Here is a 24585-nt window from a genome sequence, read left to right on the forward strand (position 1 = left end):
AAATCAAAGTGAACTCATGGAAAACGCTGAAATCAGACACCTCCACCTCCTCTGCTCTGCGCGCTGCGTCAAGCTCGCGCAGATCACACGTCATCCGACCGGAAACACGTTCACACAAAGAGCGCAGTTTACATATCTGAGTTTAAAATTCATTTACAGGACTTACCGGACGTTTCAGAGAGAATATTTCCAAAGCGTCAGAGTATAAATAATCACTTCCGGTGTCTTTGATCTGTCGTATATTTACACTCAGTTACATTTTACCATTCTGAGAGCCATAGCTAAAGAAGAGGTCAGAGGTCAGGCCGCAGGAGGAAACTGGCAGAACAGCAACTGATTTAACAAATGAGACTATGATTCATTCATCTTCTACTTTCCATGTGTATTAATCAATTCCACATTAAATATGTACGACCAAACTTTAAAACGAACCGATTACTGGCTGATGATGTGAACGAAATAAATAAACTTTACTTCAACACATGCAGCAGAAACATGCCTTAAAAAGTCTTATAAGGGAGTTTTTCCACATCAGTTTATTCTCTATTGTATTTTACTACAAAGCTTAATAACTAAAGTGTTTAGATCGAGGAAGAGTCTTGTTTCCACCTAGCTCTCTCTGTCATAGGCAGCTCAGCAGACGAAGGCTTTTATTTTGAAGGCAGTGACCGGAAGTTCTCGATAAGACGCTTCCGCTTGCTAACTTGTTCCTGTGCGTGAAATTCCTGAAGTTTGGATCTTTTGTTCGTAAGTTTGAACGCGCAGTCAGAAGATACATGTCAGAGAGGCTAACGAGTCTGTACACGGAGGTATAAGACTTCAGAGTGACCCGGGTCAGGGCCGAACGGGTCCAAACGGGTCTACAGGACGGGGTTTTCTGCTCCTTTTAGGCGGTTTGAGTCTGAAGATTTTGGGGAGAAACTCCTGATGGAAGGAGGAGGACGAGGGGAGAGGAGGAGGAGCTGAGAGGAGCTCAGCTATGTGGCAAAACTTCCAACTTCTGCCGTCAAAGAGGCCGACCAGCTGAGTTAGACACCGGAAACAGGTGAGGAAGAGTTTTATTCACTGAGAGATAAATTCTGTGTTCATGTGATGTTCAACATTCAGCTCAATCTGTGAAGAAACCGCTGCTCGGTGAGAGTCTGAGTCCAGGGCCGGAGGCAGGATTCTGGGGTCCAAGATCCCCAAAGAACACCAGGACAGGAACCAACAACAAGTCACTTCTTTTAAAGTTTAAAATAAAGGATCGAACTTTTATATACAGGAGAGGGATTTTAATAAACTCACACAAGGTAACTAAGAGCTTAAAGTAGGCCTACAGTAAGAAACAGACAGTAAAATCATTACAGTTTAAAAGTTGATCAAAGAAGAGAAACATTTAGGCTGTCGGTTTTTAATTTGCAAACACAACAGATTCATAAGAACACAAATAGAATCCTCCAAAATAAACCAAAAATGTTCCTGAAAAACAAACTTTGACTTTCATCATTCTGTCATGTCCAGTCTGTATCAGACCGTGCTGTGGGAGCTGTTGGTTTAGTTCCATGTGATTTACAAACTGTTTGGAATCGTCCTTTTATAACATGAGCTGTTCCACAGATCAAAGGACGAGCAGTCTGAGCTCATCACAAAGAGCCGGGCAGAGAATACAGCTCCACCTGATCAAACACGTCCTGTGGTGTCGCTGATTAACAACACGACAGGACCTGAGGACAGCTCTGTTGTTACTGTGTGATAAAGTTATTAAAAAGTGAAGATAAACTGCAATCCAGCTAACTGACCGTCAAACTGCAGCGAGCGTGATTTAAAAGGAGCTCAGGTGTTCACACAGATCCTCAGCATGAATCAGGCGCTCCGCTGTGAGAACAGAGCTGCAACGTTTGAGTCCAAATAATCAGATTTAAAGATTTAAAAATAAAAGATAAACGTGAAGCTGAATGTTGCCGAGGCTGTAGAGCAACACGTCAATGTGTTCACTTTTTATTCTACATGATGTGAAGACATTCTGAGACAGCGACACATTTAAAGAAGCAGAGAAGAAGAAGACATGTAGAGACTAAACACACCAACATTATAAACAGAGACGTGATAACAGCCTGGGTTATAGCTGGACCAGTGAACACCATGTGAGAGAGAGAGAGGAGGGACGTGAGACAACGGAAGCCCTGAGCGGACATGCATCCATACGGTTATCCTGTGATGACGAGTGATTTCGTGTTAACGAGATAAATAAGTCGAGATGTCGAGGAAACAAACTGAAATCACTCTGAATGTATGGACGCATGTCCGCTCAGGGCTTCCGTAGCTAGCAGCTACTTTACTCCGATGAGACGATGCAGAATAAACAAGACTCGACTAAAAGTGTCTCGTCAGAGTTTTTCATCAACATGGCGGCTGTTTAACGATGAAGACAACAACTCCCATGATCCCCTGCTGCTTCATATCATCGTCTCTGGTTGTTCTGATTGAGGAAGTAACATAAATATATGTTAATAGTTATAATTAATCTCAGTCTGTTTCATAAGCAGATAAACTCTCTAAAGGGTCCTGATGTATTTTATTGTACTGATATAACCATGTTTAAGTGGTGAATCGGCAGATATACATACATATACATACAATACGTAATATCCTAACAGTAGACAGCATGTGATATGAAGAAGACTGAACCTGTGTCCTCCTGCAGAGATGGAGGGAGAGAAGGAGCGGCAGAGGGAGCAGCGGGAGGAGAAGGAGAGTAACGAGGCAGAGGACGACAGGCTCAGCGAGGACGAAGACGCCGACAATGAGGAGGAGGAGGAGGAGGACGAAGGGTCGGAGGGCGCGGCCATGGTGTGGCAGGAGGGATACGGAGAGGACAACCTGGGCCTTCCCATCATGCACTGGGAGGCGCTGAGCCTGCGCATCGCCGAGCTGGAGAAGCAGGAGGAGGAGAAGAAGGCAAAGGTCAGAGGTCATGTAGAGGAGGTGTTGCAAAGAATGTGCCTGCAGGACGTTGAACGTTTTCAGCTTTCTGACCGAGCAAAGTATTATTTTAATCTGTTAAACACACTCTGGAGAGGTAAGAGAAAAGGGGAGGAGCTAAAGTTAGCAGCAGAGCTAAAGTTAGCAGCAGAGCTAACGGCACAGAGCTCCTGGTCTGTGTGTTCTGCAGAGGAGCTGACCATGTCTAACCTAAAGACTGAGCTAATGTTGTTAGCATTAGCCTCTTGTGACGCTCTATGTCTGCTGGAGAGCTTTACAGAGACGCTGACCTTTAACCTGATACAGCTTTATTCTGTTTGTAATGATCTTTAGCACATGTTAAAAAAGATGCTGAGGATGCTCTTTAAGTGTCCTTTATTTACTCCCCACGTTACAGACAGAGTAAAGGAAGCACAGACACAGAAAAGGAAACACAGACAGAGTAAAGGAAGCACAGACACAGAAAAGGAAACACAGACAGAGTAAAGGAAGCACAGACAGAGTAAAGGAAGCACAGACGCAGAAAAGGAAACACAGACAGAATAAAGGAAGCACAGACAGAGTAAAGGAAGCACAGTCACAGTAAAGGAACTCAGCCTCTGTAAAAACCTGCTTCCAGAAGTTCACGATATGTTTGCCGACACAGACACAGCCCTGGTTCACACACACTGATGTTAACATGGACAGCATGACGCACAGACTGCTTAGCAATAAGCTAACTAACCTCAGCTAACCACAGTTTGTGTGTGTGTGCGCGTGTGTTTCAGGGAGTGTCTGTGGAGCGCAGCCGAGCTCCGGTCAGCTGGATGGAGGAGAGAGGGAGGAGGTCAGAGAGCTGGGACGACCGAGACGACGCCTGCAACAGCCATGTGCTGGCTCTGACATCACGGTACACACACACACACACACACACACACACACACACACACGTCCTGTGAGTGTGCTGTTACTCATGATGCCGTCATGTCTGTGTGGATGATCGCTGAGCTCAGCTAACCTGCTGTTAGAGGTTTAGTCTGTGTGGTGGAAGAAGAAGGAGCAGAGTCTGATCGTACTGATTTACTGTGCTGGACGTTACAGCAGCAGGTGTCACAGTCTGAAGACAGCCCAGGTGTTTGAGGACTCTACCTGCTCGTTCAGGCTGCTGCTTCACAGAAATATAATGCTAACAGTGCTGTAGTGATTGTGTGGCTGTTTTTTAGTTTGAAGTCTGAATTTACCTGTTTTTCTACTGAAGAAATGTCTAAACTAAGGTCAGAGGTCAGCGCAGTATAATCTAATGCAGGAGGCTTCATGGACACATGAGACTAACAGATCCCGTGAGGTGTTGTCAAGCTTTGTCCCCGTCTGAAGAGCTGTCAGGTGTCCACCAGGTGTCGCTGTCGCTCACAGTGCACTGCTGCTGTAGCTGCTGTGAGCACAGACACACCAGGCTTCACACCTTCACCTGGATCACACAGCTTCAGTCAGAACCGCCTGTCTCACCTCCTCCTCCTTATGGACAGATTACGGTCAAATATTATCTGCATTTATTTAGCTTAAAAACAATTGATAGGCCGGCTGTATCAAGGGCGTAGAATTGTGTTGGGAAATGACTGAATTGTCCCGACTAATCACAGGTGATTCACCTCTTATTGGACCATGAGCGCCACCGTGAGGAGTCCTGAGGTAGTGACACAGTGAGTCAAACTGCAGGGAAAGAGCGCCATGTGTATGTAAATAAAAACAACGTTTGGTGCCTCCTATCGATAACTGTATCGCACGAGTCAGGACGATATTGTATCGATATTTGTCCCAGCACTAATACAGCATCATAGCTGAACATATGTCACACATAGTGTCGCACTGTATCGTATAGTTATGTATCATATCCCATCGTCTTACTGATCACACAGTTTATTATCATACATAGCACATATGTTACATCATCATGTTATAGTTTTGTACCTGATCTTATACAAATGGTGTCGTTCTGTGTGTCATCATATATCTGTGGTACTGACCTCTAAAGTATCGCACCTTAACATGTATTACCATATCGCACTGAACCGTATAGTGTTGGATAATGTTGCATTGTATCACAGTGTGTGTCAGAGTGTGTGTCATGTGTCATGTGATTGGTTGAAGATGTTGGCCGTCTCTAGCTAGCTATCACCCCCCTCCCACCCTCCCTGATGAAGCCTTTGTTTTCTCCTCCAGCCTGCAGACGCAGATGAACCTGCAGCTCTGCTTCATCAACAACAGTGAGAGCGAGGAGGAGGAGGAGAAGGAGGGAGACGTCAGCAAGAAGGAGGGCAGCAGCACACGGGTAACAAACACGCCGTCCTGACAGCAGAACTCAACGAGAGCTGAAGCTACGTTTATCTCATGTTTACCTCCTCCATCCCCCCCCCCCCGTCCCCGCTGGTGCAGAGGGGGACGGTTCAGGTGCAGAAGAGCCCTCAGCCGGCTGCCAAGCCTGAGAAGCAGAAGTCCAGAGGCTTCAGGAACACTCTGAGGAACCTGAGAGACCGGCTGAGGACGGACCACAAAGCTCTGGTGAGACAGAACCACCCTGACGACCACAGATACACTTTGTTTTCACAGTTTAACACAGCTGCTGCTCTTCTGCGTCTCCTCCCATCCTTCCTTCTGAACGTCGGATCAGAGGAACATGTGTCTGTGTTTGATTCGATGATGATGTGACAGTGATCGGGTTTCTCCTCCCTCCTCCCTCCTCCTCTGTCTTCAGGCTGCAGCGCACAGTGACCCGGTGGTGCAGAGGAAACATTTGGAGCGCAGCGACTTACAGAACTTCACAGTTAAAGACCTGACTGCTCTCAACAAGAGTCTCAGTAAGAACATACAAGGTGAGAAGCTGCAGGTAGAACAGACAGCGCACCTTTACTTCTGCCTGTGTTTGATCTGTCTCATCTCCTCCCCGTGTCCTCCTCAGACCTGAGCTCGGAGCTGGTGGGCCTCCTGCAGGTCAGAGACCAGCTGAGGACGGAGCAGGACGCCATGCTGCTGGAGGTGCAGGACCTGACGTCTCTGTGAGGAGGTGGAGGAGGAGGAGGAGGTTTTCAAACATGTGAACAGACTCTACCTGAGGAGAGGACTCAGAGTTGTCATGTTGTCTGTTTAATAGTTAAAAACAAACTCCAGCTGTGGTTTAAACTGGGACACAAAGCTGAGAGTGATGAGAGCATCAGAGCAGGATTCATCTCCACCGAGCCCGCGGCAGGTAAACGCTGAGTCATCATGTAAGACTGGAGACGAGACGTCCTCTCGGTGTGCTGCCGGCGTTTAACCTCCGTCCTGAACGCGGCTCCACACGAGGTCCAAACCTGAACACATGCACAAAGGGAAAAATGAGTGTGAGTCGATTTTGCACACGAACATGCACATTGTAGTTACACGTGGAGTCTCTCAGCTTCAGCAGCACAGATGATTCTCTTCTCTGAGCTGATGAGCAGACGCTTTGTGTTGTTTAGAGTTAAAGAGAGAAATCTGCACACACACCAGCTACTGTTTAATTTGCTGTGAGACACTTTGAGACCAAAGCTGCTCCTCAGACTTAAACACAGAGAGACACCATCAGAGACTGTAATCAAAGATGGCCGACGCGTCTCCTCCTCCTCTCGTTGTACTAAAGTGAAGCTAAACCCCCCCGGAGCGGGCGCTGCCATCTTCCTCATCTATATCCAGCTTCTTGTGTCGGTCTGAAGCAGATATTCACGCTGATGGAAAGTTCACTGACTGTAGTGTTAGTGTTAGTTACGTCTCCTCTCGCCGTTCCTCCTCTACTCTGCTACTCGGGAACAGAACGCTGCAGGAGCCCCATTTGTCAACAGAGCTGTCAATCATGAGGCCACGCCCCCTTTTTATAGCATCAAATAACTAATTAAAAGTAAACTTGTGATAAAAATGAACACTTGGACATAAATCAGCAGGATAAGAACTAACTATAATGACAGAAACCATGTTGGAGAAAAATGTATTTTGATTTTATAGTTTGACTCATGTCCCATCTGTTAACATGGAGGAGGCGGGCTTTATGAGCTGTACTGCAGCCAGTCAGCAGGGGGCGATAGAGAGGGTGGAGATGTCATGTCGGCCATCTTTGTTCACAGTCTGTGGTCACCATCAAACAGTGGTTCTAAATGAACATTCCATAAAGACACATAGAAACTAAAGGGAAAAGTGTCTCACCTGTAGCCTGCAGCATGTCCTGACGGCTCTGTCCTCCCTCCAGCTGCAGCTGGTTCAATGTTCCTTCTGACAGAATGTTCTGTCAGCAGAGAACCTTCGAAAGAACAGAAACACAACGATTACAGGACGTAAAGGTGTAAAGACAGAGTTTGCTCGTGTTTCCAGTTTGACCGATCAGATCGTTAAATGTTCTGAGATATAAAATCAAACTGCTCGTATTAAAGGTGAGTTACGGTCTGCAGCCTCTCTCATTAAAGGGACTCGTGAAGAAGCTGCTGAACACTCACCTGTTCCAAATGAAGCTCGCTCTGTTCGTCTGAACCAAAGTCCTGTTTGTGTTGTGGGATTTTAAGGGAACAAGTTTTATTATCTTTATTCAATCGATGAGTTTTTTTAGTCTCGGCACAAGTTTTTAACAAACATGTTTACACTTTAACTTTACCTGATCATTGTCCTGCTCTCGTCCTGTGACAGAGGTTACCTGTAACATCTTCACTGTTGAGCTAAAGCTAAGCTAACGTACTTCCTAAAATGTTTCCTGTCGTGATTCCAACATTTGTTTCTGTGTCGAGTCATGAAGACAAACTTTGTGTGACGTGAGGGGGCGTTCAGGTGAATGTTTCACACCTGACCAGCAGACAACATGTCTGCGCTCATGTCAGACTCGAGGTCAGAATCATGACCTGTTGGAGGAACAATAATAAATGTAGAACCTGGATCATCCTGCTTTGTTTGAGTCGCTGTGATTGGCTCGTTACGTGCCCGCTCACCCTGATTGGCTGTTTGATTCAGTCTGTTTCTAGCCCTCGTCAGCGTCTCATCAGACTCCACTTCCTGTTTGTTCTGACTCGTCCAGTGAGTCTGTCGTATCTGCCTCCTCCGTCTCTATAAAAGAGTTCTGAAGCTGCGGTGGGCTCCTCAGGTGAGGCTCTACCTGCCGCTCAGACAGCGGTCCTCTCACTGATGCATTCAATGAGAAGAAGAAAACAACTCCAAAAACAACAGAATATTATTTTTTAACATCGTTTATAAAATGACAAACATGCTTTTTGATAAATTAATTGACGATGAATTTACAGTTTGAACTGATCATAATTATTGAACACCAGCTGTTATTCCTGGATGTGCAGCAAACAGACGGTTCGGAGTCGGTGAGCAGGATGTGAGTCTGCTGAAGGTCTCGTCATGTCGACCTCTGACGGCTTTAAAGGGACGTCACAGCTCACATCCCATCATCATCACATGAGCAGCACTCAGCCAATCACAGGCGTTCTCATCATCATTCTAGATTAAATCAACCTGAGATCAGAGACGTAAACCAGCTGCTTCACCTGTCATGTAAATCTCTATCAGTAAAAATCATTAGTTATGAACAGACGTGTTGTTTTGTATCAAACTGTTTGTTGTTAAAAAAAACCTGTGGCTCAGTTTGTTGTTGTTTCTTGTTGATGTGTCGGCCATGTTGTTTACATTCAACCACACTGTGCCTTTAAATGAGCACAGTGTCGGAGCGTATTTTTAATAAATAAATCTACACCTGCCCAAAAAGCCTGTTTGAGTTTGTGTGAATGAACTCATGTTAACCCACGTCTCACTGACACCAGGGGTCATTCACTTCCTTCACTTCTGCACCACCGTGACGTCACACGAAGCCTTGAGCTCAGCCTTTAGCTCGCTGCCATGTCTGATTTCTGGAGCCCACTGTGGATGAGAGGGTGAAGGTGGAGAGGCGCACGGGTTAGCACATGCTAACTCATCAGCTAGGGCTAGCACCAGCCTTGTTAGCAAGGAGCATTTAAAGTAACTATAATATCATTAGGGATGCATTTTCTGGCTAGCTAAAAAGGCTTTGGACAAAATCTACAGTGATGTCATGAGAGGCAGCGTCATAGAGGGGAGATGCGTTCCCTCCCAGTGGCTGCAACAAGGACTACAACCCGTCATGGCATCCGTTAAAAGACTACAAAGTCCAGGGAGAGCAGGGCAGTGAGAACAATGGTTGCTGCCCAGCTGAAGGGTATGAGCTGATTCCCCGAGTGAAGGAAAAAGGCCAACAGGGTGGAGAGAAGAAAGAGAAGGGACAGGGCTTTGGTCAGTTCAACAAGATAAGATAACAAGATAGCAGACTAAGACTTTAAACTTTATTAGCAGTTTATTAGACTAGAACTTTTAGTTATTGTGAGCAAGATTTAAGTTTACCTGTACGACAAGACTGAATACATTGTCTTTATGTTGGAAAGCAACGCTTCAGAACCGGTACCGGGTGACTTAGAATAACCGCTCTTCTCATCACTACAGCCCCCCGCCTCTCCAGGAAAAACCCTGTGAAGGCTGTAAACATGTTTATTTCTGCTGTAAAGTTTAACATGGGGCTCTATGGGGACTGACTCACTGCTGGAGACAGCCTCAAGTGGACACCAGAGGAACTGCAGGGTATAAACAACACATTTCCTTTTTAATCTCTTAATTGTGTCTTTAAAATCCAAACGATAACCACGCTGCTGGTTTACTCCTGAAAGGAGAATCAATATACCTCTTTAGAGCTGTTCATTAAGATTACGTTAACAATGGCACACCTGGTTACATGTTGTTGTCTGCAGGGACTGTGGTTTCTTGATGACCAGAGGATTGTATTAGGAACAGTTTCTACCTGACTGGATGGAAACAGTTACTCAGAGCAAACTTCAAAATAAAGGCGTAGTAGTAGTAGTACACTTGTGCTTGTACATCGACTGGATCCAAACTTGATGGTTTCTTCCACCAAGGTTCGTCAATATCAGGCCTGTATTTTTCCAGGATCCTGCTGTCACAGTGACAAAGGGCACCAAAACATGACAGCACACACTCACACACACTCACAACTTGGTCATAGATGTTGTGTCAACAGAAGTGCACAGGGGCTGAGGACAGGTAGTGAAGGGCCTCAGCAGAACATTCATTTATGTGTAAGATCATCAGGCTCAGTTCAAAAGGTGAGTGAAAGAGGGCGTCTCACACACACACACACACACACGGGGTGAGGCGGGGGAGGATGACTCGCTGAGGGACAGAGGGAGGGACTGATTACCATAGAAACTGTTCAGACTGTTCACCTCGCAGCAGAAAAAGCAGAGAGCTGAAGACGTCTGACTGTCAAGGTCGCGATCTGAACTGGGAGCTCTGGTTCCAGCTCAGGTGAGCTCCTCTAACCGGTCGACAGGTCCCGGCACTGCCGTCGGAGCCTTCTGGATGTTCCTTATGATTATTCTGATGGGCGACGGATGAACAGGAGCCATATGGACGCACAGGTGAGCTCTTTGTCTGACAGCAGGTCTCAGTGATGCAGGAATTTATTACACAAACACTTCAGTGCTAATGCATCATCAGCTGCTTTATGACAGGCCGTCTGTCAGAGCGGGTAGACGTCACTTTGTATCATCAGCAGCTTAAGCTTTAAGTTCCTTCATCACGAATAAAATGTTCTTTTATGTTTCTTACATTTTAGGCTGCCCTTGACCTTTATGTCCGTATGGTTTAAAATCTTTGAACATACTATTATAACATGCTGTAATTGTGTGAAGATAAAATGTTTGCTGAATGTTAGCTAATGTAGTGCATACATTATTTTAAAAGGGATTACAGTACTTTAACACCTGGGCTCAATGTGTCAATATTTTGGATCTTAATGACTCACAGGAACAAACAGTGTGTGAATGTCTCCAGTAGATGTGTTCAGCCTGCAGCAGTGAAACAGGCTGTAATGTCTGCAATGTAATCCTTTGGGGCAAATGCTACGATCAAAATACCTCCTAACAGATAGAGGCAGCAGACCAGCTACTCCTCTGTTCTGTGAGCTTAAATCAGTGTTTTTATGAATGCAGTCTGGTGTGTGTGCAGAGAGTGATGTAACGTCTGTGTGTGGTTAAAACAATCACCTCCCCCTTTAACAAAAAGGTCTATCTCTGTAGGGATCCTTTCTGTAATGTTGTCACACACTTAGAATAACAATCTGAGCCTGTCAGTGGAAACAACAAGAACTTTTAGTGGACGACCTTTGACCCATCAAGGATTATGTTGCAGCCATTACAGCCCGTTTCACTGCTGCAGGATGAACACGTTTGCTGGAGACCCTGTTTGTACCTGTGAGTCATTAAGACCTGAGACAGACTTGAAGTTCACGGCACTTGCTTAGAAGCTATTTGCCATCCAGCTAACACTTGCTAACACACTTGTCATTTAAAGTTTTTTTCATTAACCATTAACTGAATCATATCGAACAGGAAGCTGCTCTTAAATGTCCTGCAGCATGTTGATGGACCTGCTGCGTTCAGGTCACGTTCAGGCTTAAGGACAGAGACCTTCACTGAGCTCTGTAGTGCAGTGCTGTATAAGCTGTGGATATAAACTCACTTCATGCTTACACAAGCACCCACAGTGGCGTCTGTCTGTGTGCTAATGCTAACATGCACACCATACAGCTGATAATGAAGCTTTCAGCTGAGAGCTGAAGCGTGATCGCCTGACTGATTCCTGGTTTTTTTGGGGGGGGGGGGAATTGTGGACATTAATGATGCTGCAGCCCAAATATATGAATCATAAAATATATGAGTGGATTTGGAGCATGACTGATGTACAGAGGGAACTCACAGAGACACCCGGGGGAAGTGTGGTTACTTATTGCAGAGTTAATGGGGTGAGAAGAAGAACTGAATCAGCAGCATACCCTTGTACACAGGAAGGCAAACAAGCACTAAGAATCAGCAGCTACAACAGGAGGTCAAACAGATTGTGCAAAGGCCTGGTCAACAGGCAGAGCGGAGGGGGAGGGAGTGATGGGAAGAACCATCTTTTTCCATTCCTTTCCCGAAATATGAAAGGAACAAATGTAGAGTCAGGACAACAGGGACTCACAGTTTTACTCGGATTGGGCTGCTGTGCTGGATGTAGAAGTGAACACTTTGTGACCGCTCGGCGAACCTCTTTCTGTTGTTGCTGTATTAACCGAACCAAACTGTGCACAAATCCAAATGTGGTTGACAGTTTAGCTGGTTGAGGATGAAGACTGATTTGTGCTAAAACGGTAATCAATAGTCCAAATATATTGCTATCAGAATATAAACCGCCCAGTCAGTCAGGTACAATAATTTCAAAAACTGCAGGAAGTCTTGTGGCGGTTGCAGCCATGAAGCAGTAAAAATCTCTACATTTTGACCCCAAAAAAAGTGGTTTGTAAGTACTCTCCCTCTGAGCTGTGATAAAGTCTATCAGCTGAAGTGAGATTCTCAATGACTACAGTTGGTTAACTTGTGTGTCTCTCTATCTCTAGGTGAACATCGACTCATGGATCTGACCCTCTGAAATCCTCTGAGAATCTGACACAAACGATTACCTCTAAATGGTACAAAGAACAAGGATGACAAAGGAGAAGCTTGACAGAATTCCAAACGTACAAGCCTCATTCAAGTTCTCCCTCACCTGAGAATCACTTAATCCCTCACAATGTCATCCGAAAGTGGAGTTCCTTCCAACATCAGTGCCTTGGTAACCCACGACGTCCTCGGCCCCTTCTCACCTTCTCCTTCCATCACGCCCCCGTCTCCATCCTGCAGCATAGACGAGTCCTACAAGTACATCTTCCTCCCCATCTGCTACTCATTCACCTTCATCTTCAGCATCTCCCTGAACTCTGTCATCCTCTACCGCTCCTTTAGCCGGACCAAGCGCTGGAACGCTTCCCTGATCTACATGGTCAATCTGGCCTCCACAGACTTCATGTACGGACTGTCACTGCCCTTCCTGGTGGCGAGTTACATAATGCGAGACCGCTGGGTGTTTGGGGACTTCATGTGCCGTCTAGTCCGGTTTCTCTTCTACTTCAACCTCTACTGCTCCATCTTTTTCCTCACCTGCATTTCTGTACACAGGTACCTTGGTATCTGCCACCCGATGAGAGTCATCACGCTGGAGACCAAGAAGGCCGTCAAGTGCACCTGTGTCGTGGTTTGGATTGTTGTGTTTGCTTTGACCTGCCCTATTTTCCGGTTTGCGCAGACTGGTCACGTGACAAGATTGGCAGGGCTTGGTGGCAATGCAAGCAGCAACGACAACCCAAGCAATGAGGTATCATTGATGAGTGGTAACACCAGCTATGGGAACCATGAAGGAGTCATTGAGGAGTACCAGAACTGTTGGGACGATGCCATAGATAAGGAGTTTCCGGATTACGTACCCTATGGAATCACCCTCCATTTGGTGGGATTTTTTGTGCCGTTTTCCATCATTGCTTGGTGTTACTCCCATGTTGTTCTGACCATATTTAGGAGCTTGCACATTCAGCCATCGTCCGGCAGAGGTTCAAGACTGGGGGGACACGAAGGGATCCTGAAAAGAGAGAGGAGTAGCCCAGCAATGGTTGGAAGAGGAAGAAGAGGCAGCAATGGCATATCTCGGACACATGGAAGAGATGAAGGGGTTTCCATTTTTCTTGGTGCCCGCTCCCCTTACGCCAACCGCAGACGTAAATCCATCAAGACCATCATCACAATCACCCTTCTCTTTGCTCTGTGCTTCTTCCCCTTCCATGTAACTAGAACCATCTTCCTGCTGCTAAAGGTGACCAAGCGAGTCCCCTGTCACACCATGACCATGGTCTCCATGTGCTATAAGATCACGAGACCCTTGGCGTCATTCAACGCATGGCTTAACGCCCTCCTGTACTTCCTTACTAAAGACAAGGGGGGCGCCCCCTGCTGCCAGGCGGTAAACACAACCAACCACCATCATGGAGGGCTTCTGCTGCCCCTGAGGATGATGGGAAAAGGAAAGGATGCAGATGAGGGAGGGATGGAAGATGGAATTGACAATGAGAGAAATAAAGATTTTCACAACAGTCCGCCATATGTGAACAGAGCAAAAGTCAGATTTATAGTTGAATGACTTTTATCATGAGGAAGGAGAAAATGAATATTAGATGCACTGTAGGTTTTCTTTTTCTGGAAATCAAAATATTATATAATATATGATATCAGCACTGTAGCAAAAACAATGATTAAAGAAAACCAAAGCAAGCATCTCAGTATGCCTTTTATTTCCTGTTTATCTGCTGGCTTGCTTGAAAGTTACCAAGAGGATAAATGCAACATGAATGCAAATGTGACGACTCATCACAGTGATAGTCTGTTGTTTTCTTTCACAGGATGTACATTCATAATGTGTTATAGGTGAAGGTGGCTGCACACTGCCCAGACAAAACGCCGACCAACTCCAACTGTTGGGTCAGTGTGCACCGACAGTCTGTGTTTGTCAGATGGAGTTGTTTGAGTTTGACACGTCCAGTCGGGGTTTGGTAGAGTCGTGGAAAGTGTGCCTTTTCCCAACAAACTGCAGCATTCTGAGAGTGCGTTCCCTTAACAACCAGCCTGTACTCGCATGCGGAACATCAGTACACACAACCTTCGTCCATGCAAAATAAAGCAAACATTTCAATAAGAAAAAGTAAGCAACATAAGTGTGTCCTGACAGCTCGTGTCTGGGCAGTGTGGAGTTGGCAGTTGGTTTTCGGAACATTCTAAAGACTGCAACCAGCAACTGGCAACTTTACAATGCTGAGGTGAGTTGGGTGTTGTCTGGGCAGCTTGCAGTCACCTTTAGAAGTGCTACACTGGACCACTGGTTTACCCTAAAGGTCAGGGTGTGCTTGGAACAAACTTGTTCATATGACGTCATACAGAATGTTGGGGATAATTCAAATGGACGTTTTGCTAGCAGGTTTCAGACAGCTAATGGACGGCTACAGGTAGGAAGTGAATGTTTTGTTTATTGGTCCAGCACACTATCTACCATCTCTTGAGCACCATGAAGCATCAAGGCTCCAAACTACTTGATCTGGATGTCAGAGGAAACACCAGAGCCCTGCAGGAACGCCACGTGAAGATGGGAGGTGCAAGACAGAGGCCTGAATAAAGACCCTGGTGTTGCTGTGAGAGGATACAAACAAATGGTTTTGTGTTTGTTCCTGCAACTCAAAAGCCTTTCAGTGTCAATCAGCACGCTGCTTTACGGTGGAACAAATGTGTCGCCAGCTTTCAGGACTTCTTGCTTGAATGCTTTCTCGCTTTTAATCGCTGCTCGTGAAACCGGAGGTTAACGTTGACATTTTAACTTAGCTATCTTTAGAGGGAAAGACTTGTTTTAGTTAACACGCAGTACTTCAAGGGAACCAAAAAAGAGAAGTGAAGACATGTAACGCCCATTTTGGTCTCTCACATGGAACTCAAACTACTCGGTTTCTCGGGTAACAGGGTTTGTTTTTTAACGTACACAAATCCATGTATTATAATCTCACAAGTGTTTCATGAACTGGGAAACTGTAAACCCTTGTGACAACACATAATGAATCATCACTGTGGACAGCAAACCTGATGTCACACAGTGTACTTCTCATAGTCTGACACACACAGCAAAGGATTATCACTGTCATTTCATTCTTCCTGGTCGTGTAGGTCTGATTGTACATTATGTGTATGTATCAAAACACTAATGCAAAATAAGGATATACAGCACAATGACTAATACTTGTCATAAATATTATATCATATAAATAGAAGTACTTGTTTGCACTTTGCTTCCTAGGCCCTCTGCTGGTGCAAAGTAAACACTGTACAAAGCACCAACAGACTCCCATTTCAACTGTTACAACTGGAAAATACAAAATGGTAAATTTTCCAAAGAAATTTGACCTGTTCTTGATATTTAAATTGTGTAATACTTTGGGATCCTTTAATTAGTCTTTTAGAGCAGCCAATTTTGAATTTTAAATCTAAATAAATTCAAGGGCCATCGGAAACCTGCAATCACACAACTCTGATCATCACCTGAGACGAAGCTGAAGTGATGTCCAACATATTTCTATTTCATAAACAAAAAAATGTCTATGTGAAAGTGGACCTACAGAAAAATTACATATACATGTAACTATTTGTAAATCAACAATATTGGTGCAAATAGCAAGTTAAATTAATCCTCAGGGAAACGTCCGCACCGTCACGGCCCTCTCTTTGGGAACCACTGTTCTTGAGGCTCTGATTAAAGAAGACTTTTCGTTTTGCATCTGTTTTAGTGTAATTAAAACTCCAATATAAACACTTTCCTTAATAAAGGCTAATCGTCTTTCTGAATACCAGCAGTTCATAGTCTCCACACTTTACTAACAGGGCTGTAACTACCACTGAGAAGCCCTCAGGGGTCAAGTCCAAAGTGTATTTGCTGATGACCAGCATTCAGAAACCTGTATTTTATGTTTAGTGGAAATCAGGTTTACAAATGATTACTTTCACTTATATTGTGAAACGTGGACCTCATATAATCACCTCTAAAGAGGTGTTCGTAGCCACTGTGACGTCACCCATTGGTTTTATGTTGTGGATTACCGTTTTGTGGCCTCCAGTTTGTTTTTTTTAAAGGTAACTGTAATATCGATGGGAATGCATATTTTGGCTAGCTAAAAACCGGCTTTGGACAAAGTTTACTGAGTAAAACAAGAACAGTCGACTCCTCAGAGTGTCTTTTGGTAAAACTGAGTGCTGCACAAGACATGTTTCAGGTCGAGATCGTAGCATCTGGTCAATCCCAGGTAGCCCCGCCCTAAACCCTCCCCTCTTTCTGGTCTGTGTGACTCTAAATGGGAGCATCAGTGACTAAATGAACATCATGCTGTGTTGAAGAAGACTTGACACTAGAGATTGAGACCATAAACTCACTTACTTATAGACTTCTATACAATCACACTTCTTTTTACAACCAGTGGAGTCGCTCCTGCTGGTCAATCAAAAGAATGCAGATTTGAGGCAGCACCTTCACTTCTTAAATACAGTCTATGTTTGAGGTTGTTGTTGTCATATTTAGTTAATAAAATAAGATTATACTCTATATAAGCCTATAAAACTGCTTTCTTCACATCTCTGTGCCTTGTAGGTTTATATAAAAAATAGACATTCATTTAATTTATAAAGATCAAATTAAACAAAAACAACAAGAAGGTTGCTGGTTTAAATATATATATAAAAGCCTGATTCAGGACTCATGTCATTTGTATTTCTAAAACTGTAATTTACAGTTCTCTACAGGAGAGTTTAGAGCTGTTTGAGTGTTAAATTAAACTTACTGTATGAAGGACTCTGGTTTGTATTCAGTTTTAAACATATGCACACAGATGTTAGTATGTGAACAGTCTGACTCGACAAGTAAAGATAAAGGTACACACAGACACACACAAACCTACACACTCACACACAGACACGTACACAGTGTCCTTGCAGGGGGAAACACTGCCCCCCCTCCCGCTCAGGCCGGTTAGAAATTCAAAACACAACCGCCTTGCGCAATTTCCCGTCCTGCACCGCGGCCCAGAAACCCCTCTGACGGTTATTTTAATTTCACTTAAAAAATAAATAAAAATCACAGGAGCGATATTATTGAAAAGTGACGGCGGGGATCGATTCTCCTGGTCCGCAGGCACATTTTGGTACCAGTGAAATATTGCTGCGGGCTCGTTTGATTTTCTATTTATTTTTTGTGTGTGTGCCGGAGTGTGGGGAGCAGAGGAGCGGAGCCGTTGGCGCCACTTTCAAACGGTGCACTGACACAGAGAGTCTGAGAGCTTCAAACACTTTTACACTGAACTCAACTGCGCTTTTTATTAATACTGTAACACCAGGAATATATTCTCACTCTTCATCTAATCGACTATTTTCTTCTGAATAAGGTAAGTAAACCAGTCTTTAAATATTTCACACATTTTCCCTCTGTAATAAAGCTAATATAGTTAGGTATTGTTGTTTGTATTGAAAGGTGAAGTGTTGTGCTACAGTTTCAGGTTTTATTTGTGTCGGTAAAGACAGTTGCAGAGTGATTTCCGTACAGTGAAGAGCTCCTGCTCAGTCATGGCGTTCCGTCTGAAACAAACACACTTCAAACTGCAGATTTTCTACATTCAGCGGCTCTGTTTCTGCGTTCAGGCTGAGTAACTTCGGCTCAATTGTTTTATATTTCTCTACAAAAGACTTCGAGGAGATAACTGAGCGAGCAGAGGAAGCGGACACTCCCCCAGCCAGCAGTCACAGCCCCCTCCCCAAAGACCCCAGCCCCGTGCTGCTGTTTTCCGCTGCGACTAAATACGAATTAAAATGACATAATTACAACTAACAGCATCAAAGCGGAACTTCGAACGTTACTTCTTCTTTCTGAGACTGAATATTAGAGTTTAACTGTCCCGATCCACATTATTCAGAGCAAAAAAGAGCTCGGAGGAACTCCTCTGCTTTGACTCAGCAGTTTGTGTTCCTGACATCATCAGTCAGCAGAATGTTCCACAGCGCGTGAGATTCAATGTTACAGGTGCAGCGTTCCAAACTACTCCTTCGTTAACTACGTTCAACGGGCCGATAAGGCCGCTAAAAACACAGCAAGCGTCTTTTTTTAGGAAAGGAAATATATACGCAGTGAGCCAGAGAAAGAGCTGTCGTTTCTGTAGGTAAAGTGTAATTTTAAAGCTTATTGTAAAACAGTCAGCATTAGTTTACAGTCCATTTAGTAAAACCTTACCCTGTATCTTAATGCTAACCTAATCATAAACAAAAATACAGACATGTGACAGGCCACGTATTCCTGCATCTCCCGCAGCTCAAAGCAATCACTCAGCTCAGACTGATTTCCGTAAAAATACCACAAGCTCTGCCCGTTATTTGTAGACAATTGTAGATAATTAAATAATGCCTCCTGTCTCTCTTGTACAAATGTTTAAATAATTTAAAGAGTGTTAGTTCATAGTTTGTTCGAGTTTTTAATGTTTAAGTCAAGTAATAAACTGAGTCCTGATGTTTTATTATAAAGCACACTGTGTCTCTGACAGATTGAACTCTAAATAACTTTATCTGCTCACATAAAAGTAGAAAGTTTCTCCAAGGGCTGCACCTACTGTTAACATTCATTATCCCACACTATATTATACTATAAAGATGTATTCATAAAGGCAAACAGTAGTTCATATGCCCATCAAAAGTCACAGTAGTCAGACGTGATGTCTTCAAGAGCCACAACACAAAATCTACAAACTGCAGTTTATAAATGAGGAGGAAAAAAAGGAGCGCGTTTTGTGATATTTCTTTACTTTATCAAAACTGTCATTAGTCTAACGTTTAGTTATTCAGTGCTACATACACCATATTCAAAGTGCACTTCAATGTAATATTCAAACAGAGCTCCTGAACAGTTTCAAAATATAAAATTATGTTTTTTCTGTTGCATTAAAATGTAATGTAACTTAAATGTGGCTTCAGTTGAGCCACTTGTTAAAATGTAAAGTGAGCAAACTGTAAAGGACAAAATGTTCTTATAAAATCTATTAAACAGTTAAGTGCTATTATTTATGGATTTATTATTCGGTCTGTAAAGTCTCAGATATTAGTCAGATCATAACTGCAACTTTGTTCATTATTCTGTCGATTATTTTCCATATTGATTAAATGTTCTTGTGGTCGATAAAATAAAGTCCAACATGACGTCCTCAGATTTCGTTTGTTTTGTCCACAACCCAAAGATATTCAGTTTACTGTCAGAGGAGGAAATATTCTCGTGTAACTGGAAGCAGAGCATTTTGACTGCTCGCTTCAAATCAGTTATAGTTATGCAGTTAGTCAGGTATTCACTGCAGCGTTCAGGTGGCTTGTTTTCTCCGACCAACAGTCCAGAGATAATAAAATAAAAACAATATAAAAGAATGAAAAGCAGCAAACATTTTAACCCGACCATGTCTGACATGTTTTCCTGATAATTTAATAATTGAGTTGAATCTTTGAGCAGTTTTAAACCAAGCATGAAACCACAGCTGGACGTTCATGAATGCTTTGAAACTCGAGTCTGAACACTTGCTTTCCTCCTTAAATCATACTTTACTTTTCACTTATGTATTTCAATTTAATCAGACTTTAACAAGAACCTTTCATTAGAATCACTTCTGAGTGAAAGGAACAGTTTGTCTGATTCACACTTTGACAAAGAGATCGATAAGAGTCTGAAAAACTTTTATTTTGGCAGTTTGTGATCAGAGTTTTCCTCTGAGATATTTTAAGAATTCAAAAATGTACTTTTATATGAATTATCAGGAGCATAGATTTGATTATTACACACTCGTTATTAGAGAACAGGATAAAACCTGCTGTAGGATTTATTGAAGATATTTTTTGTGTTACATTTGAACAAACGAACTGACAGCACATCCTTTTTTTAAGGGTTTTTTTTTTGCTGTGCGTGTGTGTGTGTGTGTGTGTGTGTGTGTGTGTGTGTGTGTGTGCGTCTATCACAGAGAGGGCAGGGCGTGGACTCGTCCTCCTCCTGGTAAAACAGTTTAGTTTGAGATCAGCACTTTCTGCAGGCTCTTTCCCGCCTACTGAACTCTGAGAAAACCCAGCAGACAGTGAAGGCAGCACGTTTCTGCCTTGAGTCCACCTGAGTCTGTGGTCGTGAGCTCCTCCCTCCTCCTGTCTCTGCTGCGGTTTCTGCTTTTTATTCTGAAAGCAGACTCTTTATGAGAGCTTTCTCTCTGAGCCACACTTTCCTCACTTTCCCTCCCCCCTCCTCCTCCCCCGTCCCTCCCTCCTCCTCCCTCAGTCTCACAGCCTGGCCCTCGTCCTCGCTCCCACTAATTAATTTTTTACTCCTGAACGGCGGCTCCCTCAGTCTCGTGCTCTCACACCTGTGTCCCACACACCTCCGGGGGTCAGCTGATTTTTTTCCACATTTTTCCGCCCCCCCTTTGGGGTGTAGGTTTGTGTTGTAGAAAGTGATGGGGAGGGGAAAAGTCAGCAGCAGCTCCTCCTGAGCCTCCTCTCAGTGTCAGAGAGCCGAGAGGCAGCACAGGAGGAGGAGGAGGACACAGAGCAAGGGAAGGAGATGAGGAAGAAGGGGTGACTGGGACCTGATCCCCTCCTGAGACCCCCCCTTTTATAGGAGCAGAGGCAGGAGCAACCAGAACCCCCCAGCACGCCTTTTTTTTTACTCCTGTCACAGCTTTCTGCTGTAATCCCATCAGTGTGTGCGTGTGTGTGCGTGTGTGTGCGTGTGTGTGTGTGTGTGCAGTGAAACTGTGCGAGTTTTATTTTGAAAATCTTCATGCAGCCTAAACATTTAGTCTCGGTTTGTTTTTATTATTCCTTATATTTCAGAGGGACTAGTTTGTGTCTGCTTCCTAACACTGACCCTCTGAGCATCCACACACATCTAAGGGAGCACTCAGATAACTAGCAGTGTCGGGTAGTTAGTGCTAGTTAGAGCTAGTTAGAGCCAGTTCCATCCTGTGGCTTCAGCTGCAGACGGTCGGTAAGTGAATCTTTTAAGACGTTCTGCTTGCTGCTGTGACTTTCTCTCCCTCCAACACTTTTCTCAGTTTTTTCCTCCTCTCCTCTTCCTCACCTCCTCCTCCTCCTCCTCCTCCTCCTCCCCCCCCCCCCCCCCCGTGGTTAACATGTTTTGTCTCTGGTTGCGGTTGCAGTTTGTAACTCGTGCCTGCTCTCCTGCTGACATGAGATGACCTCCTGCTTCCTTCCATCAGCAGTCCTCTCCCTCCCTCTCTCTCTCTCTCTCTCTCTCTCTCCCTTTATGTCTTTTTGAATTTTTAATATTTTAGAATATTTAATTTGTTAAAGATCTTTATACATCTTTGAGCATTTAATAAATAAACTCTACTGACAGTAGAAACGTTTAACACATAAAGGCGTGGTGCTTTCAGGGTCTTAACTTTATTTCAGCTCCAAGAATTAATTGATTAGTGTAAACTGTAAAATAAATTGCCAACTATTTTGATGATCAATTAATTATCTGGAGTAAATAATGTGTAAATATAAAACAATACATGTTATTTTAAAATGTCTACATGGACCTTAAGTTTGGTTCAATTCTCACACACACACACACACACACACACACACACACACACACACACCGTCTTTAATCAAACGTTTCCTGATTTGAATCTTGTTATTTTGTGTTTTCAGATAATTTCAAAGTAAATATTGAAGTAAATATTAAAGGCTGACGGTGTTGAAAAGAAGAGGAAAATTAAGTGAGGTTTGGTTGAAGAGCAGGTGTTCACTCAGAGAAAAGGGGTTAAATCACTCGAATCAGAGCTCCTGTTTATAATATAAAGATTAAACTTTATTAACTTTAAATGTTTAATTTATTAATTAACTCTTAATGAATCAAGAAGGTTGAAATGAATTAGAGCTGCGATGACTCATCGATTGGTTTTGATCTATTAAATTAACCCGCGACTGTTTTGTTAATCAATACTCATTTTTTTATTTAAGAGAGTCCCACTGTCCTCCAGGTGTTCAGTATGTTCTGCTGCTCCTCGTCTGTGACAGTGAACTGAACATCTTTGGGTTGTGGACAAAATGAGACGTTTGAGGACGACATGTTGAGAAACTATGATCAATATGTTTTAACATTTTATCGACCAAATGATTAATCCATAATTAAGAGTGAAAACGTCATTAGTGTAAGCCGTAAACTGCTCAGACGATCTCTTCTTATAAAGACAGATACATCAGTGTGATGCTCAGTTTAACTGAGTGAACTTTGAACTCTTCTCAGTTTAACACAGTATCTTCAGCTTTGTGTTTCAGGACTGTTCGAAAGTAAAATTTAAATGGACACATTAACAATCATTAAAATAGTAACCAGCAGCACACGTCTGGTTTGAAACAGTTCATGTTGAAGTTTAGTGTAAAACCAGACTAAAGTAATCGATCAGTCGAACAGCGAGCGAGTCGTCCTGTTTCATGCTCCGGCTGCTCGCATGTTTGCTCATCTCTGAAACCTGAAAACGTTTCATCTCTCTCTCTTCAAACCTTCAGCGATCGTGATCTCACAACTCAACACTCTCGATTATTATTGAAGTAACATCACACATCATCAGGCCTGATGTTCATGTGATCCAAGACATGACCAGCTGATCCCTGATGGAGGAATTGATCCGCACAGTAAATATTAGTAATCCCATTTTATTCCCCTTCTTACACCGAGCTGACCTGCAGCACACCTGTAGCTTTAACACGGCTAATCAGTTAGCTCCACAGCTAACAGTCACACTTTAAACCTGATTATAGATATTATATATATTTTTATTGATCCGATCGGAGCCAGTTTCTCTTTTTCTATCTTTAATCTGATTTGATTTAAAACTGACAGCCTGACTGTGAATCAGTTAGTGAAGCAGGGATCGATGAACGCTGCTGAAGCTGTTAATCGATTAGTTCATGGACAGAAAAAAGATAAAGTTTGCGATCAATAAGCAACGCAATCAGTCAAACTGTAAAACTCAGAGAAGATTTCAAAGTCAGAACATAAAAGAGAGTCGTACTGAGAGAAAGAAGAGGAGTGAAGTGTGAAAAGAGACTGTAAATACATGAATCATTAAATCAGGTCAGAGTTCTTCAGGGTCTTTGAAGTTTCCTTTGGAATTAAAAATTCTTGATTTTTGTTTCAAAATGAAAAATATAAAAATTAAATTCTGGTGAGAAATGTCAGATACAAACTTGAAACACCGCTTGATTTTCTTTTTCTTCTTTATAAAGCAGAAAATTAATTTGCAAGGAGAAAAAAAAGCTATTTTTATTTTCTGAAACAGGAAGTTGGTCTTTCTCGTGACGCTGCCAGCCGACGCTTTCCGTCCGATGTGAGAAGAGTTTGTGGTTAGCAGAGAGCCGCCTGTCTGCTTCAAATACAATCAATACGACTGAAGTGGTTTTCACTAGATGGCAAGCAAGCTAACAACTTAACTCAGTAAATGTAGCCTTAGCATATGACCGCTAGCTACAAACACGTTCACTCTAAACTTAGTTACGTTAAAATTAGTTACGTTAAGATTTTTACCTGAAATATGCGGCTACGTGTTTTTTCACGAGTGACTAAAATCACCGTCGTGCTGACGGTCCACGCTTTGAGAAGTCACATGACTGTGTGACCGTTGAACCTTAGCAGAGAAGAGCTGTGGTTCAGTTTTCTATCATGCTTTATTAAAGGAGAAAATGTGACACGTCTGACCATCAGATCTTTATTTTTCATTTTGAAACTAAAATCAAATAATTTGTTTTCTGTTTCTAAAAGGGAAAAAAAGATCCTGAAGTTTTCTGAAACATCAAATGTTTGCTGTTTCCAGGAGACGTGTTTGTTTGTGCTCACGACAGAAAATCAACGTTTTTGTGTTTGATTCATGTAAATCATTAGTAGATGATTAGTGTGTGTGTGTGTGTGTGTGTGTGTGTGTGTGTGTGTGTGTGTGTGTGTGTGTGTGTGTGTGTGTGGACAGACGTCACTCTCGTGTGTGTTGTCGTCGTCAGATGAAATAAATCACTCAAAGGTCGTGACCCGGCAGTGTTAACTCTTGCTGTGCTGGTG

General features: G+C 43.3%; 2 protein-coding genes across 2 annotated transcripts; both read left to right on the top strand.

Annotated features, from left to right (window-relative positions):
- The first annotated feature begins 729 nt into the window (after window positions 1–729).
- On the top strand, window positions 730–8695 carry LOC138600359 (schwannomin-interacting protein 1). The gene is made up of 7 exons (XM_069671733.1): window positions 730–1045; window positions 2687–2946; window positions 3732–3853; window positions 5164–5272; window positions 5377–5502; window positions 5696–5813; window positions 5900–8695. Exons 2-7 carry the CDS (start codon window positions 2689–2691, stop codon window positions 5998–6000), a joined length of 834 nt encoding a protein of 277 aa, XP_069527834.1. The 5' UTR covers window positions 730–1045; window positions 2687–2688; the 3' UTR covers window positions 6001–8695.
- A 1684-nt stretch (window positions 8696–10379) lies between these two features.
- Window positions 10380–14165, top strand: LOC138601006 (P2Y purinoceptor 3). The gene is made up of 2 exons (XM_069672575.1): window positions 10380–10442; window positions 12461–14165. The coding sequence occupies exon 2, from the start codon at window positions 12634–12636 to the stop codon at window positions 14068–14070; it is 1437 nt and encodes a 478-aa protein (XP_069528676.1). The 5' UTR covers window positions 10380–10442; window positions 12461–12633; the 3' UTR covers window positions 14071–14165.
- The last annotated feature ends 10420 nt before the right edge of the window (window positions 14166–24585 follow it).

This window comes from Semicossyphus pulcher, unplaced genomic scaffold (genome assembly GCF_022749685.1).
Source record: "Semicossyphus pulcher isolate SPU_LCO1_2020_fin unplaced genomic scaffold, fSemPul1.0.p SCAF_21, whole genome shotgun sequence".
Taxonomy (NCBI): Eukaryota; Metazoa; Chordata; class Actinopteri; order Labriformes; family Labridae; genus Semicossyphus; species Semicossyphus pulcher.